This window comes from Centroberyx affinis, unplaced genomic scaffold (genome assembly GCF_046629955.1).
Source record: "Centroberyx affinis isolate AG114_WGS23_722 - 3 ecotype Tasmania unplaced genomic scaffold, CSIRO-AGI_Caff_v1 ptg005023l_1, whole genome shotgun sequence".
NCBI lineage: Eukaryota > Metazoa > Chordata > Actinopteri > Beryciformes > Berycidae > Centroberyx > Centroberyx affinis.
In genome coordinates this window covers 24,896-41,412 of record NW_027282476.1, presented here as the reverse complement: position 1 = coordinate 41,412, position 16,517 = coordinate 24,896, and the positions used below count along the sequence as shown (strand labels likewise).

Genomic DNA, 16,517 nt, shown 5'->3' with positions numbered 1-16,517 from the left:
TCTGTCAGACCCACCCACACAAACATTTTTGCATGAGCATCTCCATAAGTGAGTGTACAGTATGTAGCTGAAACAGACTTAGTTCCACTGCCTTCCCCCTCTGATATGAGTGTGTGTGTGTGTGTATGCATGGCTGTGTGCACGCACTCTCCTCTTATCAAGGCCGTGCTGCCTCTCATCTGTAGTCTCACCCGGGGTGACACCCACGGTGATTATGGGTGTCAGGGTGGCGGGGTAATGAGATTAGGACCGAGCAGAGAGTGTGAGGCTCACCAGAGTTCAGAGGCAGCGTGGGAGTGTGAGGGCCCTTCACTCCAGTCTGAAGCTCCGCTCAGTTAACAAGAGCTGAGAGCCTGAGAGCCGGCTGCGTCTTCCTCAGCTGTAATGCTGCATTCAGATTGTGGCCGGGAAAAAGAAAAGCGATACCGATCGGCATCCCGGGATGTTCTTTCAACCACAGCGGCAAAGTGCCTTCTTGGTGCCGAGGGGATTTTGATAAACTGGTTTGACCATTCCGTGTACACTGATACAATAAAAAACGACCCATTAAAGCTGCACTAGGCATTTTATATGTATAAATGCACCTGTCTCATCAGCCTAAATCACAAAGTGGGACTGCAACAGAAAAGAGCGGCCCATCCACCCCGCCAAGACGCTGTTTAATGAAATTTTGGTGTTGGGTATATTCGCTCCTCCGCCCATAAGAAATGCCAAATTGAAACTTAAGAGTGAAATCTAAACTGTCTAAACAGCAGTGAGCAGCGCTCCGTCCAGAGAAAGCTGGACTCACCAACATTAGATCTTTTCCTCTCTTGTCTCTTCGATATCCTTTAGTATAAAGCAGCACAGAGCGGCTGGGTTGGTAAACACTACCCAGCCGTCCTGTAAGGTGTTATGGGATTGCTGGGTATTAAAGTTCAGATTATTCAAACCGTTGCCTCTTGCTGCTATTCGGAGGTGCCAATGTGCAAACTTGCCTAGTACAGCTTTAAATAGCAATATTTCAATATTTCATTTCAAAATAGATTACATTTAGCATGTTATTAAATATGATTCCCACTCTAAATGAATATGAAGCCAAGCAGGTAATTGGAAGAGCCCAGCCAAACCAAAATTTGGCAGTACGTCTTTTTCTTCTGGACGCTGACAGGCGAAGAAAGCTCTCGCTTATTCACCATTGTATTTTCTTGGAAGAGGAGGCAAGGCAAGAAGAGTAGGTGGAAAAACACACAGATGCATAGATTTTAGTTTTTTCCACATCTGGTTTGTCTTCACCGTTGTAGTTGAAGGCAAAACTTGGGAAAATCCAACTTTTGTTGCGAGGTTGCGTCTGCAGCTGTGGCAGGTGATAGCACAGGTGGTGGTGCTATTCAAAACAATGAACATCTGGTTTGCTGTCTACCGCATACCGCCACAATGTGAATGTAGCTGAGCTCTCTGTATTCATGCCTCAGTCAAAAATCTCTCAGTCTCGTCTCCAACAAGCTATTGTGTGATATACAGTATACCTTCAACCCCATGTGAGCTGGATTGGAGGTCTCTAATGGCTGCTCCAAAGTCTATATTAAAAACAAGAGATTCCTATTGGCTGTTCCACAGTCTCTCTGTGTGTGTATTTATATATAGACTGTGTGTATAGGTATAGATAGTAGGCTTGGGCCGATATTCGATAATATCGAATATCACAATATTTCGCAAATATCACAATATTTTCCGTGGTATCGAATATGTTCTTGCCTTGCTTTTACAACTTTTGCAGTCAGTGTAACAACGCATTATGTAATAACACCGCATTATGTAATAACTCGACAAAATGTTATAAATTTTCACTTTTAAATGTATTACATTTTGTCGAGTTATTACATAATGCAGTGTTATTACATAATGCGTTGTGACAGTCAGTTTTATCTGTTTTTTACTCCTTTGGAAAGTGTTTTGTAACTGTGTTTTGAAAAGTAGTATGATAATGATAATTAAATTAACTTAAATTAAATTAAATTAACTAGATGTAATGTGAAGCACCCAGGTCCCTGTGAAACTCAGGGGCTGGATAGCATTCAGCACCTTCTCATCACTGCACCTAAAATTGAAAAAAGAAAAAGAAAAAAAATCATCCACCAAATAACATACCAACAATAACATATGACAAATACGTCATAATCTCAATTAAAATCGGATTATCTGGTAATCCTGCTTCATGTTTTGTATGTTTTTTCCCTCATATTTGCAGTACTGAAAAGAGCCAAGAAGAGTAAGAATGACCTGATCAACGCAGAGGAAGGCGAGGACCATTTCACTGACATCTCATCAGTTGGTGAGGACGATACCCCAGATACAATATCTGCCATGTTACTACAACTCACCACACTGTCCAACGTACAAACTCCTCCATTATATTAAAGGCAGCACACACATAACTGCTTCTCCACACAAGCAGTCCACAGCAATGGCTGGACTTGTTTCTTATTGGTCGGTGAAGACCTTTGTCCCACCTAAACTCTCCCATAATTCATTGCGCAAGTACCAATCACTGCAATATGATGCTTCTTCCTCTGCTCAGATTGCAGTAATTGAAAGAAGAAAGAAGTTTAACATCTCAACTTTACATTTATCCAAGGAGAGGGGCAACATATTGAGATTTTAGGATATTGCACTCAAGTTTCCAGTTTTTAATTGGAGTATTACATTGATACGCTTTACATGGGCTGCGGCTGTTTTAATAAAGTCTCCCAGTGCCGCCTGTCTCCGGTCCAGCCTCATCACTGGTTATTATTAGAGCCCAATAAGATGAGCGCCGCTGCACACTGATCAAGATGAGACACGGGGTTCAGCCCTGGAGAAGAATCTGACCAAACATATTTGATTAAAAGTTTGAGAAAATGGATTTTAGATAGATAGAGATGGAGGGATCAGAGAGCGGTAGGTAGATAGAAACCCAAATAAAAAAGATCTATAGCAATCCAATGAGAAATTTTAGGGTACTAACCAGCAAAACTATCAGTCCCCATAGGATTATGATACCATGAGAGATAAAAAATATGCCATAAAGTATGATAAAGTCACTATAAACTTAACTATTGGATAGAACAGACACATTATAAGTCAATAGGTCAATTATAGGAATATTACATTGACATCACAGAACTATAAGAGCGCTATGAACTCACTACTGTATCATCAACTCATTATAAACTCACCACAGACACACTTTAAATCCCCATAGGTAACATAGATAAGTTTATAGAGTGTGAGAGAGAGGTAGAGATAAACAGAGAGAGAGAAAGAGAGAGAGAGTGTTAGTGTGGGTCGTCAGATTATAGGAGTCAGATGTCTGGATTAAAATAGACCAGGAAATGATTAGCCCACTCGTCTTCCTGCGCCAGTAATGAAATGCTAATAGAACAATTTTTCTCCTTTCTTTTTTCGTCCAGCCCCACTTGACATTTGGGCTTAATTTAAGTTACAGAGGGTTTAATATGGCACAGGCAGGATGGGGTGGAGGGAGGATGGGAGGGGGAGAGGGGTTACTGCACTGTGCTCTAATGGTGCCAAGGGCTTCACTTGGGCTAAGTTAATTATATCCCATTCAGCCAATTCATCCTGCAGCCGCGGTTCTTCCTAGCCATTTTTTTTTTTTTTTTTTTTTTACTGTGCCGCCATTATTCACCTTGACAAAATGTGCACCCCCTGTAAGCTGGGCCATGTGCCAGTCGATTTAATGGTAATCATAATCATAAACATAATAACTTTATTTTGTCTAAGATTAGATTTGATAAAACTGTATCGATCCCTGTGGGGAAATTGTGGCGTTGCAGCAACAAATAGTAATAGCAAAGAAAAATAGAATATAAATCAGAAAACAGCAAAGACGGTATTAAATATAACACACCCAACTATTCCAACACTATTTATATGTAAAAATATAAGAGTGGAATGTATGAGCAACAGCATGTAGTGCAAACTGTGCAAACAGACCCTAGTTAGGGTAAGAGGTGATGGGGTTATACCAGCAAAACAATATAGTGGAACAATAACGGAAAGAGAAATATCACCACATGGATCTATATCTATTATGCTTAGTGCATAAATTGCACTGTGCTCTGCATGTGTAGAAATACTTATGAATCAATACCATAAATAATACTACTGAAAATATACTACTAATACTAATACTAATACTAATATAACATAAAAATTCACCTGTAGAAATGTAGTTGTACAACAAAACAAATTTATTACATTACCACAAAATGGTACAAAACTTGGTACAAATGTTCTATTCTATTCTATGCTAACACTATTTTGAGTGATAGTAGGCTCCATGCTAACGCTTTAGCATGCACTATGTTGAGTGATAGTAGGTGCCATGCTAACGCTTTAGCATACTCTATAGGCTGTGACCGGAATGGATGCTAACGCTTTAGCATACACTATGTTTGAGTGACAGTAGGCTCCATGCTAACGCTTTAGCATACACTGTGTTTGAGCGACAGTAGGCTCCATGCTAACGCTTTAGCATGCACTATGTTGAGTGATATTAGGCTCCATGCTAACGCTTTAGCATACACTATGTTTGAGTGATAGTAGGCTCTATGCTAACACTTTAGCATTCACTGTGTTGAGTGATAGTAGGAACCATGCTAACATTTTTGCATACACTATGTTGAGTGATAGTAAGCTCCATGCTAACACTTTAGCATAAAACTTTAGCATCTCTGCGCCATTGAAAAAGAGGTTTCCAACCCTCAGTGTGTCTTCAGATAATTAAATAACGGTTGAATGAAATGAATGGATGAAATAGACTATATTGAATGATAGCCGGCCACTAGCAGTATCTCTAAAGTGAGCAAATTAGAACTTGTAGCAGCTCTAAAGCTATATGGTAAATAATCTTCAATGCTATGCTGCTAAGTCTGGCAGTTTTGATGTCGGTGTCTATGTTCTCAGGTAAGTTGACCAACGAGACAATCTCCCGTACCTCCGCGTATTCCTTTAAGACCTGAACATGCCTGCAGTGCGTGAGGACTCCGTAACTTTATCGCCACTTTGTGCATTTCGTCCCAACTGCCCCCCCAGGGTCGCCGTTCGCCCGGACCAGCGTGAAGAGCAGCAAGAACGAGAGCTCGTCGTACTTCAGGAGGAAAGAGAAGAGGATCCGCTTCACCATCCGCCGCCTGGTCAAGGCCCAGAGCTTCTACTGGACGGTGCTGTGTCTGGTCGGCCTCAACACGCTGTGCGTCGCCATCGTACACTACGACCAGCCCAACTGGCTCACCTATGCACTGTGTGAGTACAGTTTGTGTATTTAAGCACACTGTAATGCAATAAATTGAATCAGTTACTTTCCATTTGAAATTGCTGCAGATAGATTTTCCACTTTTGTATGCATTATATGGGACAAAATAAAAATTGAAATGCAATAATCCAGTGGTTCTCAATGCTGGTCCTCCAGTACCACAACTCTGTTGGTTTTCTATCCTACCTGGTAGCACCTGGTGTAATCAGGGGCTGAATGAGACTTGGGACACCAGGTGAATGTAATTAACTACCAGGTAAGATAGAAAACCAGCATGACTGTGGTGCTTGAGGACCAGGATTAAGAACCACTGCTAATCCAATTTGTATTTGAATTTTCATGTCATAATAAGCTCATTTGCTGACAATTATCAAAATGTTAATAAAAAAGCCACTGTCGGCAATCCATGTTAGAATACAACAAGGTAAGCCCATATATCAGCACTAGTTCTGGCAGATGCTGAAACATAGTCCCACCTTCAGAGAATGACTGACATGAAATGACCATGAAAAAATTAGGGAGACAGCTTAATGACAAAGGGGGGCAAGTCTTTGAAAATGAAATGTCAAATTGGATTATTGCATTCAATTATTCATGTTTTACCCAAATAATGCGTCCAAAATGGAAAATGAAAATGCTATTGAGGGACTGCATTTTCATTTTCCAATTTGCATTAACATTTGAGTAAACTTAACAGTACGCTTCCATACTTTGTAAGGCGAGGTTTCGTAATAATAACTTCTATACCTCTATATTTGATGTGTTCCTGAAATTTACCTCCATCATATCAGATTATTTGACTGGTCAATATCACATTTTTCATAAAAGGTTAGCCTAACCCTGTATATAATATGCCTGCACTATGGATCCACATATGCACGCAAACCCATAAACGCACACATACAAATGTAGATTTCACACACACACACACACACACACACACACACACGCCAACACATGAGCAAACACACATCTCACACACTGCACCATGGGAGAAAACAGCAGTTATTTCTTCAAACAATAGACTCTATCTGTCTATTTGCTGTGGGTGCAGCAGTAGCCCGGCCCTATTGAATTGTGGGAATCAGCGGGGAGGCCCTATCTGACCCGGGCCATTGATCTGTGTGTGTGTTCTCATTCTCCCCGGGGCAGACCTGGCGGAGTTTGTATTCTTAGGCTTGTTTCTGACCGAGATGTCCATGAAAATGTACGGCCTCGGACCCAGGAGCTACTTCCACTCCTCCTTCAACTGCTTCGACTTTGGGGTGAGTCGTCGCGTTCCGCCGGGAGCCGAAATCAATCCGCGGCGGCAGAGGTGGTTTTGAGAGTATGAGAGGGTAGAGTCCTTCAGAGGGTTTACTGTGCAGGTCTGGAAAGTCTGTGAAATGAGAATTGAGTTTGGGAATTCCACAAAAATGTCCCGATGCACATATGGCCGCACGTCTAGTTGCACTCTCGTTTCATTTTATTTTGAACTTGAAAATGTGTAGGAACCCTGACTTCAGAAGAGTGTGTTTGCAGGTGATTATCGGCAGTATTTTCGAGGTGATCTGGGCCGCCATTAAACCCGGGGCCTCGTTCGGGATCAGCGTCCTGAGGGCCCTGCGACTGCTCAGGATTTTCAAAGTCACCAAGTGAGTGAACCTGTCAAGTCCCAAAATACATCTCTGTGCTGGGAACAGTCATATTTATGTATATATTTATGTATGCAGGTACTGGAACTCTTTGAGGAACCTGGTGGTGTCCCTGCTGAACTCCATGAAGTCCATCATCAGCCTGCTCTTCCTCCTCTTCCTCTTCATCGTGGTCTTCGCTCTGCTGGGCATGCAGCTGTTTGGTGGCCAGTGAGTACCGTGTTTCACCTCTATAAATTGTTGTAGAGAGGTCAAACTAAAGCACATTGGTTGGCTAGATCGACCGTTTCCAAAGTGGGGTCCGGGGACCACCAGGGGTCCTTGAGGGGTTTCCAGGGGGCCCCATGTAAAATGAGGAATAGCTTAATTTCATTGTTATTTCACATGCTAGTTCTATAAGCTAGCATGGTGAGAGAATGCATAAATCTGACACTTTTTTTATGACAGGTTTCATTGTCCCTACAGTTACATCCCAACCTACAGAATAGACAGTTATGTAATTCTGTAACTAGTAATTAGACGTTGCCAACCGCAGATCCATCAGTCTGATGAAGACCTTCTTGGCTGAAACGCACTCTATTTAAACAAGAGTGTGGAGCCTATCCATTTTGTATAAGCAGCCATATAATAACAGTGTACAAAGATTAAAGATACTTGTTAAAATATAATAAACAGTGAAAGATAAAAGTGTTGTTAATTGATATATTGACTGAGACAAGAAAACAACATTATTGAGTTTAAAAGCGCTTAGAAATATGTAAAATTTGGATTCTGGGGAAACTGAATCCAAAAACGGGAAAGAACCCGAACAGCATTTGGCAAAAATTAAAACAGATTTCACAGGCTCCTGAAAATATTTGTACATTCCCCTGTCTTCTTCCTCTGTGTGTCCACTAATGAGATACTGACTAAAGAAAAAAAACCAAGGACTTATGGCAGGCAAGGGACAAATTCAGTTGCCATTGGAATCCCCTCTATCTGCCTCCCTCACATTGTGGGGAGATGTAATTAGGTCCCAGTAGATAGACAGAGAGAGATACAAAATGTCAGCATTAGCACAACTCATCCATTTGAGGAGAATAAACACTGAGATCAGCCATAAGGTCACCCAGACTAGGCACTCAGAGTGCTAAAATGCACTGGGCAGATATTGCACTGGGATAATATGGTGCTGTCTGCACCAGCCTAATGGACAGGACGAGACGGTTCTCCGTTTTACAATAGCTGGAGGAGCGAATGTGACTGCTGCGGCTCGGGAAGCTGATTACCTTCAAAGAATCGGGTTTGTTTTCTCCCCGCAGGTTTAATTTCGAAGACGAAACGCCGACAACAAACTTTGACACGTTTCCAGCGGCGATTCTCACCGTTTTCCAGGTAAAGGTCAATGCCGTCACACTCTTTTTTTTTTCTTTTTTTTTCTGTTTTAAAAGAACACTTCTGCTGAACTCGACTCACAAACCCCCCCCTCGCTTCTCCCTTCCAGATCCTAACAGGGGAGGACTGGAACGCAGTGATGTACCATGGGATTGAGTCGCAGGGGGGCGTTCGCGGCGGAATGTTCTCCTCCATTTACTTCATCGTTCTCACTCTGTTCGGAAACTGTATCCTGCCCTATTGATCGGAATCGATTAACCCTTGTGGCTGTCGGGCAGCGCGACTCCACGCCGTATACCACATTGAAATGATTTATCATTGATTTCAGAATGGCAACGAGAACTGCCGCAAGTGTAAATATTGATTCTGTATTTATCGATTCTTTGATCTTTTCCTGAGACCGCAAAACAACCAGACACTCTCCTCAACGTCTTCTTGGCCATCGCCGTTGATAACCTCGCAAATGCCCAGGAGCTCACTAAGGTACCGTATTTCTTAACACCCCGAGATGTCTCGGCTCCATAGGAGTCTCTACCGCGGGAGCCGGTGGAAGTAGGAGAGCATTACCCAGAGCATCCATCAAAACCAGTCCCTTACCTTAAATTGCACGCCACATGCACACTTCATCCCCTTCCTTTTACGTCCGTTGGATAAGACGATGAATGTCCTTCTCGGGTGCATACGGTACCTCGCTTTTATCGGTTTCATAATGCCGTCCTCTGTGGGGGGGTGGGGGGCAGTTGTAGCGTGACTGATGTACGGCCCGGTCAGTAACTCAAGGTAATGAACCGGCCCGATCGTTTGTAGGATTTGCGGTTGTTAATATTTCACCGCTGGGGAAGTACCTCGCTGCTTGTACACACTGTGAGCAACGTGCTTGACGGGTCGCTCTGTTCTGACCGATTCTGGGCAGCGCGAGAGGCTCCGGTTGCATCTATGTAGCGGTCTTGTGCAGCTACAAAGCCTAGCTAGCAAGCGCTAAGCAGGATAAAAAACAAACAGCAAAAAATTAAGAAAATTCTGTCAGAGCTTGTCATCGACCCCAACGATGGGTGCGAGCATTCTCCAAGCGTCATTTCTGAGATCTTCAGTTTCATTCCTCTTTTCAGTCGTCTTTCAAATAAAAGTTGGCGAGAACATGCAAGCTTTGACTGGCTGTAATCATCTTCTCGTCCATTTTGCTGTTGTTCATGAAACAAAATCAGATCAGAAGGGAGACAAGGAAGCACAGAACTCTGATTGGCCATCCATCACTTCGTCCAAGTGTTCCTGGTTCAGTTCAGTTCTACAAGAAATGACTTCCGGTGACTTGGTGATCATGTTGCTCACAGTGTGGAAGCACAGAAGTATCTACTGCAGTCAACAGATCATGGGCACCGTCATGTGATCATAAGGCCACAACCTTTAAAAGGGATGTATGTATGTATGTATGTATGTATGTATGTACGCATTTGCACATGCTCTCCAGGATGAAGAGGAGCAGGAGGAGGCCATCAACAAGAAGCTTGCCCTGCAGAAGGCCAAGGAGGTAAAGGAGGTCAGCCCCATGTCGGCCGCTAACATTTCCATCACAGCGTAAGTCGCAAAGCCCGTTCAAGTCTTTCACTTTCCGACTCGCACGCACACACCCGCGTAAAGAGACAACATCCGGCTCCTTGTGGGGTACAAGCTAACTCGCTAGTCATGCTAACAGTCTCTTTTTACGCCCGTTTCTGTGTAGCCCTGTCTCTCTCTGTGTATTTACACCAACACATACAACGCAGTCAGAATTTTTGTTCAGTATTCTTTATTGATACGTTCGATGCGCGATCTCTATGTTTGATTTAGCTGCTTATTTGTTTTCCCTAGAAGGCCACAGGGTGTACTACTGTAAATGTGAATGTAAAACAATTTAAATGTGTTGACTGAACTCCTCAGAGTGAATGTCCCAGTGAAAGTTGATTTTAAGCTCACTGCCCACGCATTTATATATTCTTTACTCCCTTACTTCCCTTTTTAAGTCAGATCCCCATTCGCTGTCTCCCAAGTGGCTGCTACAGTAGATTTATGCGGGGTCCACAAGAAAAATCATACTTCAAATAGAGACAAAATACACTGATATATAGCACAAATTACTATACTGTAGGCTCATATCTTGTTTCCTGAAGTACAAATACAAATTTGTTTTCTTTACTGTCTTTCTCCTTTTTAGTTGATGTCAGATGTACATGTATGCATATACTGTATATTCAGAGTTCAGCAGAGTGACCTAGTGGTTAGAGAGATCGTTCAATCCCTACAACAGCCAGTGTGTCCATGATATCCCATTTTATTTTCTATGTTTTCTGTTTCTGTTTTTTTTCTTTATCGAGTCTTAAGGATGCTGCACTGCATTTTGTCGTTCTCACAAGTCAAAAATTCCAAAATCCAAGTATTTTTGATTTGATTTTATGATGAACTATGATGTATGCTGGCTCACGGGTGCAAACACACTGCAACAGCCCAAAGCAATTGCATTAAGAGGAACACGTGCGAAAAATCCAAAGCAAATTCAACAACGGAAACCCGCTGCGAAAGAAAAAACGCGATGCATAATGCCAAAGCAAATTAACAGGAAACATGCTGCAAATTCAAAAACGCATACAAACCATTGTAATTTGTGTTGACTGGATATGCAGCGCTTTTCTGTTGCATTAGTTTTCATGGTTTGCATGTGCTTTTGACTTTGCACCGTTTCTGAAATCGCCGCTCGTTTCCTGTTAATGTATTCGCTTTGGCATTCTGCAGCGCGTTTCTTCTTTTGCAGCACGTTTCCGTTGTTGTATTTGCTTTGGATCTTTGTACGTTGCATCCTTTGCAAATTGCTTCGGGCCCTCGTAGTGCATTTGCACCCGTCGGCCACCGTGATGATGTGTCAAATTAGAAACGCTGAAGAGAAACCGTAAAATTTGATAAAGTTCCCTAATTTTTTTTACTCTCATTTGAAGCGGAACCTTTTGTCTGTAAAGAAATCCACATTCAGTCCGTTTGTTTGGCGTGTGATAGGAGGTTAAAGGACAAAGAGGAGACAGAGAAATGTAGAATGGTGTCTGGCTGTTTTTCTCTGACTTCCATCCTATATGATGTTCCCCCCCTTCCCCATTTTTGTTTTGTGCATGTACAGTTTTCTAACGCGCAGTCGAGGTAATGCGCACTCTAGCAGCTCATCCGTCTGCAGCGTTAACTCACTGTGAGTTATGACCTCTCTGTTACAATTTATACCGTCTAAATCCTCCCGTCATCCTCCTCTCTCCTTCCTCTCCTCCTCTTCCAAACCCTCTCCTCTTCTGGTCTCACCATTGACGTCATTCTTGTGTGTTGAACTGTAACAGAGGAACATGGCAGCTCTTTCTTGTCCATACCTCGTTGATAGAGCTGTGTACTTGTTTCAGTATTTTCCATCCCTGTGTTTTTTTTTTAATTATTTTCCCGTGATTGATAGTGTCTGTGTCTGTGATCATGGTAACCGACTGTAATTGACTTCCTTCTTTTAGAAAAGTGATTTTCCACTGACCGTACCTCTCCTTTCCCGCAGATCCAGAGATGCTTCATATCATTGCTCATATTACATGTGCGGTATATGTATATTTGCAGTGGTGATTGAGTTTTCCCAAGCGGGTTGTAAACATGCAGCATCTTATTGCTTCCTTGTTGGCTTCAGGCCTGTGTTGTACAGATGAAAGACAGAGATTGAAAGAAGCTCTGCTCAGTAGAACCAGAGGCAGACGCCGGGTGACTCAGCACTTAGAGGCTGTTGAATGACCAGCGTTTCTCCTTTATAGGGTTCGACTGCTGTGGGTTTTTACAGATGCTGTTACCTTTAGATTGAAACTGCTGATAGTTGAAAAAAAAAAGGCACAATTTCACTAAAGTGCTGGGGAGAGCATGTGCTATATCACCAAAATGACCAAATCAGAATTAGGGCTGCAGCTAACGATTATTTTCATTGTCGATTAATCCGTCGATTATTTTCTCGATTAATCGATTAGTTGTTTGCTCTATAAAATGTCAGAAAATGGTGAAAAATGTGGATCAGTGTTTCCCAAAGCCCAAGATGACGTCCTCAAATGTCTTGTTTTGTCCACAACCCAAAGATATTCAGTTTACTGTCATAGAGGAGGAAAGAAACCAGAAAATATTCACATTTAAGAAGCTGGAATCAGAGAATTTTGACTTATTTTTCTAAAAAAATTACTCAAACCGATTAATCGATTATCAAAATAGTTGGCGATTAATTTAATAGTTGACAACTAATCGATTCATTGCAGCTCAGAATCAGAATGCTTTGCTATTCACTAACCATGCACAATGAGTGGAAAGCTGCCTAATTGCATTGGTAACACTTTACAATAAGGGTCACTAAGTTAAGGGTTAGTTAATGTTTAATAAGCATTAACTAACCCTTAATTAACAGTTAACTAATGTGTCTGGTAATCATTTACTAATGGTGTTCATGTTAACTAAGGTATTATTTTGTACATTATTTAATAGTCATCTCTATAAACTATTAAATAATGTATAAATTAATACCTTAGTTAACATCCCGTAACCCGTAACCTAGTGACCCTTATTGTAAAGTGTTACCAAAGCATTGGCCAAAAAATAGAGCATCTTTGCGCCATGGTCATGTATATGTAAATTATATGTATTCATTATTTGTGATTTTTAGGTGAGACCATGCAACTCTCACTGCACCCAATTCAGTAATAACCAACTCCCCCAAATGCATCGTCATCAGCAAGTAGCAGAGCAAGGGAGAGGGCTTCCCATCCAAGAATCTCAAATCAGATCAGACAACGCTCCAATTATAAAGGGGCTGCAGGGCGTGAGGGTGCTTGGTAGATTAGTTTTACAGTCTTACCTCTTTAGTGTTGAAGGGGGATATTTTGCTTGTGCAGTGCTCTTTTCAAAGGCTCACTTGCGCCACAACGTCATGGAAAAGCCTCTCAAACAGAGTCTCAGTGTTTAGACTATGGGACGCTAAAATGCTCCCTTGAAATCCAGGCTAAAAATAAGAATAATAATATATCAGTCTGACCGTATTCCATTACATTGGACATCTGTAAAGTTAATGTAGTCACACACATCAATATCTTTGTCTCCTATCCTCATTCTTTCCCCCCCTTCCTCTCAGCGAAAGCAAATTCTTTTGTTCTTTTCTTTTGTTGTATCGTTTTGCATCTCTACTGTACTGTATGTGTCTCTCCCCTCGTCAGTCTCCTGAAGCTTGTTTCCCCCCCCCTTTGTCCTTTGTTTGACTGCTTACCGTAACCTGTTTCTGTCACTTTGAAGTTACTTGCTAGTCTTCTCGCTCTGTTTGTTTCAATGTTGCTCCCTTTTATGTGTTTGTAGGAGTTATGTCTGCACCCCAGTCCATCACTACCTGAGGTAAACCCAGCCGCCTGCTAGCGAGGTGGTCGATGATGATGATTACATGCGTAAAAACATACATGATCATATCCTCATAATCTACATTCTCGGGACAAGACAGCATAAGAAAACAGAGCTGCCCCCCGCATCCTTTGCCATACACTCCATGTTGTGGGCTTTTCTGTTCATTCAGTGACTCCAGTTCCACCTTTCCATCCAGAAGCTAGAGTTCTTGTAGTGTGCTTGTTGCTGATGTTTTTACTGTAGAAGGTAAAGACCAATATGTACATGCATCGCCAAGTTAATGGACCGTTGAGAACATCAAGAGCGACCGCATATATTTGTGGAAGAAAGCTAGTTTCTCTTCCTCATTGGTAGGGTAGAGTGATATAGTTCTCTGATGAAATGTCACATGTCACAAAGAAGACAGCATGGTTTCCAAAGCATATCAAAATTGCATGCGTTCAGCCATTTCAAAGTTCCGTATTATGTCAGACATTGACGGGGCAGAAGTAGCATGTCAGAGCATGGTCATGTGGCCATGCTTGGCTTCCGTTCAGGGCCATCCATGGGCGAGCTCTCTCCACAGTCGCGAGGGTCCTGGAGAAAGGTCCCAGTGATGTGCTGTGTTGAAAGCTTCATTGCACCTTGGACATACTGTAAATCATTCAGCATGTAGGGTTTATGTGTGTCATCATGAGGTTTGAAATGGTATACTGCTGGTTTTATATGCTACTATACTGTAAGCTACTGCCATTAAGGCATGAAGTATAAAGTACATACTGAATGTTTTACACCTCCAATAAAACACTTTTATCCCTTATAGAAATGACAAACTAGTAACTGCTGAAAAAAGCGGACCATGTAACAGTGACGCTGACCTGAGTAGTGAATTTAGAAAATTAATTATAGGGTGTTTAATATTGCGATTTCAAAGTCTTGGCGATGTTGATTTGTCCGGTTCTTCTACCCCACCCCCCAGTAAGGAGCAGCAGAAGTCGATGAAGATGATGTCGGTGTGGGAGCAGCGGGCCAACCAGCTGAGGAGGCACAACCGGGCGAGCTGCGAGGCCCTGTACAGCGAGCTGGAGCCCGAGGAGCGCCTCCGCCTCTCCTCGGCCCTCCACATCCGGCCCGACATGAAGACGCACCTGGACCGGCCGCTGGTGGTGGAGCCCCGCGACGGGCCCCCGCCGGGCGGCCACCAGCACCACCACCACAAGCCCTGCGCGCCCGAGGCCGAGGGCGAGGCCGCCGCCGACCCCGCCCCGCCGCCCCAGCAGCCCCGCCGGCATCACCGCCACAGAGACCGGGACAGAGACAGAGACCGGGAGGAGACGAACGACAACGGGGAAAACGGCAAGGACGGCAGGCACCACGTCCACCACAGCCGCTCCAAAGACCACGACGGCAGCCGGGGCAAGGAGGGGAAGAGCGAGAGGTCCCGCAGCCGAGAGGGAGGCAGGAGGCACCACCACCAGAGCTCGGTGGACGAAGGGGGAGGAGTGACGGGCGAGCGAGAGCATCGGCATCACCATTCGCACCGGCAGTCCCGAGAAGGCAACGGGACGGTGAACAGCGGGGGGAGGGGCGAGCGGAGGTCCCGCCATAAAGACAGCCGTTCGTCCAATAGGGACGGGGAGAGGAGTTCCAGGGGAGAGAGCGGGGCCAATGGGGAGAGGAGGCGACACCGGGGTCATGGATCCAGGGGCCAATCCACGATGGAGGGAGAGGAGCCTTGTGAAGGAGACAAGACCGGTAACAGGTATAAACTGAAAAATGTTTCCCGCCTGGCCATTAGTGTGAGATATTTGAGTATATTATATATATTAGTATCTAAGATATTATCTCTGTTCCAGGGACAGGTTTGGTGACTCGGAGGGGGACTCCCTGGCCATCTCCCCCCAGCAGGGGGGGCCAAACTGGCCTTCTGACAGAGCTGAGGACTCAGACAACCGGAGGAACGTCAGACGGACCGGCCAGACCTCCATCCACATCCCTCCTGTGACCATCACCTCCCCGCCCGGAGAGACCACCCTCATACCTAGTCAGTATCAACTGAGGCCAACAGGATGCACATATAACACTTTACATTTTAGTTACATTTTAGGATCTTTATCAATACAGTATTTTACATGGTGATATGTTACATTTTCTTTGAATCTCTCCTCTAATTAGCTAGCTCACTCCTCTCTATTGTGGAAAGTTTTTTTTTTTTTTGTGTCGATTACAGGCCATTGTAAGGCAAAAGTAAAGGAGGGTTGGAAATTATTACAAATACAAGACCTCCCCCAGAATTACTAATCTAGTTCGAAAAAGGGCTTACATGAAGGTTTCAGTGTGAGTAAAGTGTAGGTGTTCTTTAGTTTAGTATGTATCCGCTCAGTGTTGAGAGTGGGTACAGTGGGGGTAGAGTTTACTGTTCAGCCTTCTGGAGGTGTTGTGGGCCTAAATTAGGACGGAGCATCTGCGACGGGATTGATAACTCATCCACCTCCCTTTCCTCTTACATCCACGTCTCTGCCGGCACTCGTCCCAGATAGCACAAGGGATTGTTACATGAGAGCCCGTGTGTTTTGTCAGTGTTAACAGTGCCGTAATCGAACCGTCTGCCTTCACAGTGAACAGTATCGACTGTGAGATGATGCCTATGAATGAGAAGACTCTGGAGGATCTGAGCCAGTGCGGACCCAAACCTATCCTGCCTTACAGCTCCATGTTCATCTTTGGACAGACCAATCCGTAAGTCACCTGAGCCTCCTCCATCCACTGATGAATCTCCGTATAAGACCTGCATAACAAGCTATGGAAGTGACACTACAGTA

General features: G+C 43.5%; 1 protein-coding gene across 1 annotated transcript in view; it reads left to right on the top strand.

Moving 5' to 3' along the window:
* The window catches only part of cacna1ba (calcium channel, voltage-dependent, N type, alpha 1B subunit, a), a gene marked incomplete at both ends in the record, with an annotated part of 85,168 nt that overhangs the window by 44,138 nt on the left and 24,513 nt on the right, over positions 1-16,517 (top strand). The window contains 13 exons of the mRNA XM_071545711.1: positions 2,231-2,312; positions 5,066-5,286; positions 6,449-6,561; positions 6,818-6,930; positions 7,009-7,140; positions 8,232-8,304; positions 8,414-8,531; positions 8,720-8,787; positions 9,773-9,879; positions 13,675-13,710; positions 14,675-15,457; positions 15,552-15,739; positions 16,314-16,434. Coding sequence (XP_071401812.1) covers positions 2,231-2,312; positions 5,066-5,286; positions 6,449-6,561; positions 6,818-6,930; positions 7,009-7,140; positions 8,232-8,304; positions 8,414-8,531; positions 8,720-8,787; positions 9,773-9,879; positions 13,675-13,710; positions 14,675-15,457; positions 15,552-15,739; positions 16,314-16,434 — 2,155 coding nt within the window. The remainder of the gene's footprint in view (positions 1-2,230; positions 2,313-5,065; positions 5,287-6,448; positions 6,562-6,817; positions 6,931-7,008; positions 7,141-8,231; positions 8,305-8,413; positions 8,532-8,719; positions 8,788-9,772; positions 9,880-13,674; positions 13,711-14,674; positions 15,458-15,551; positions 15,740-16,313; positions 16,435-16,517) is intronic.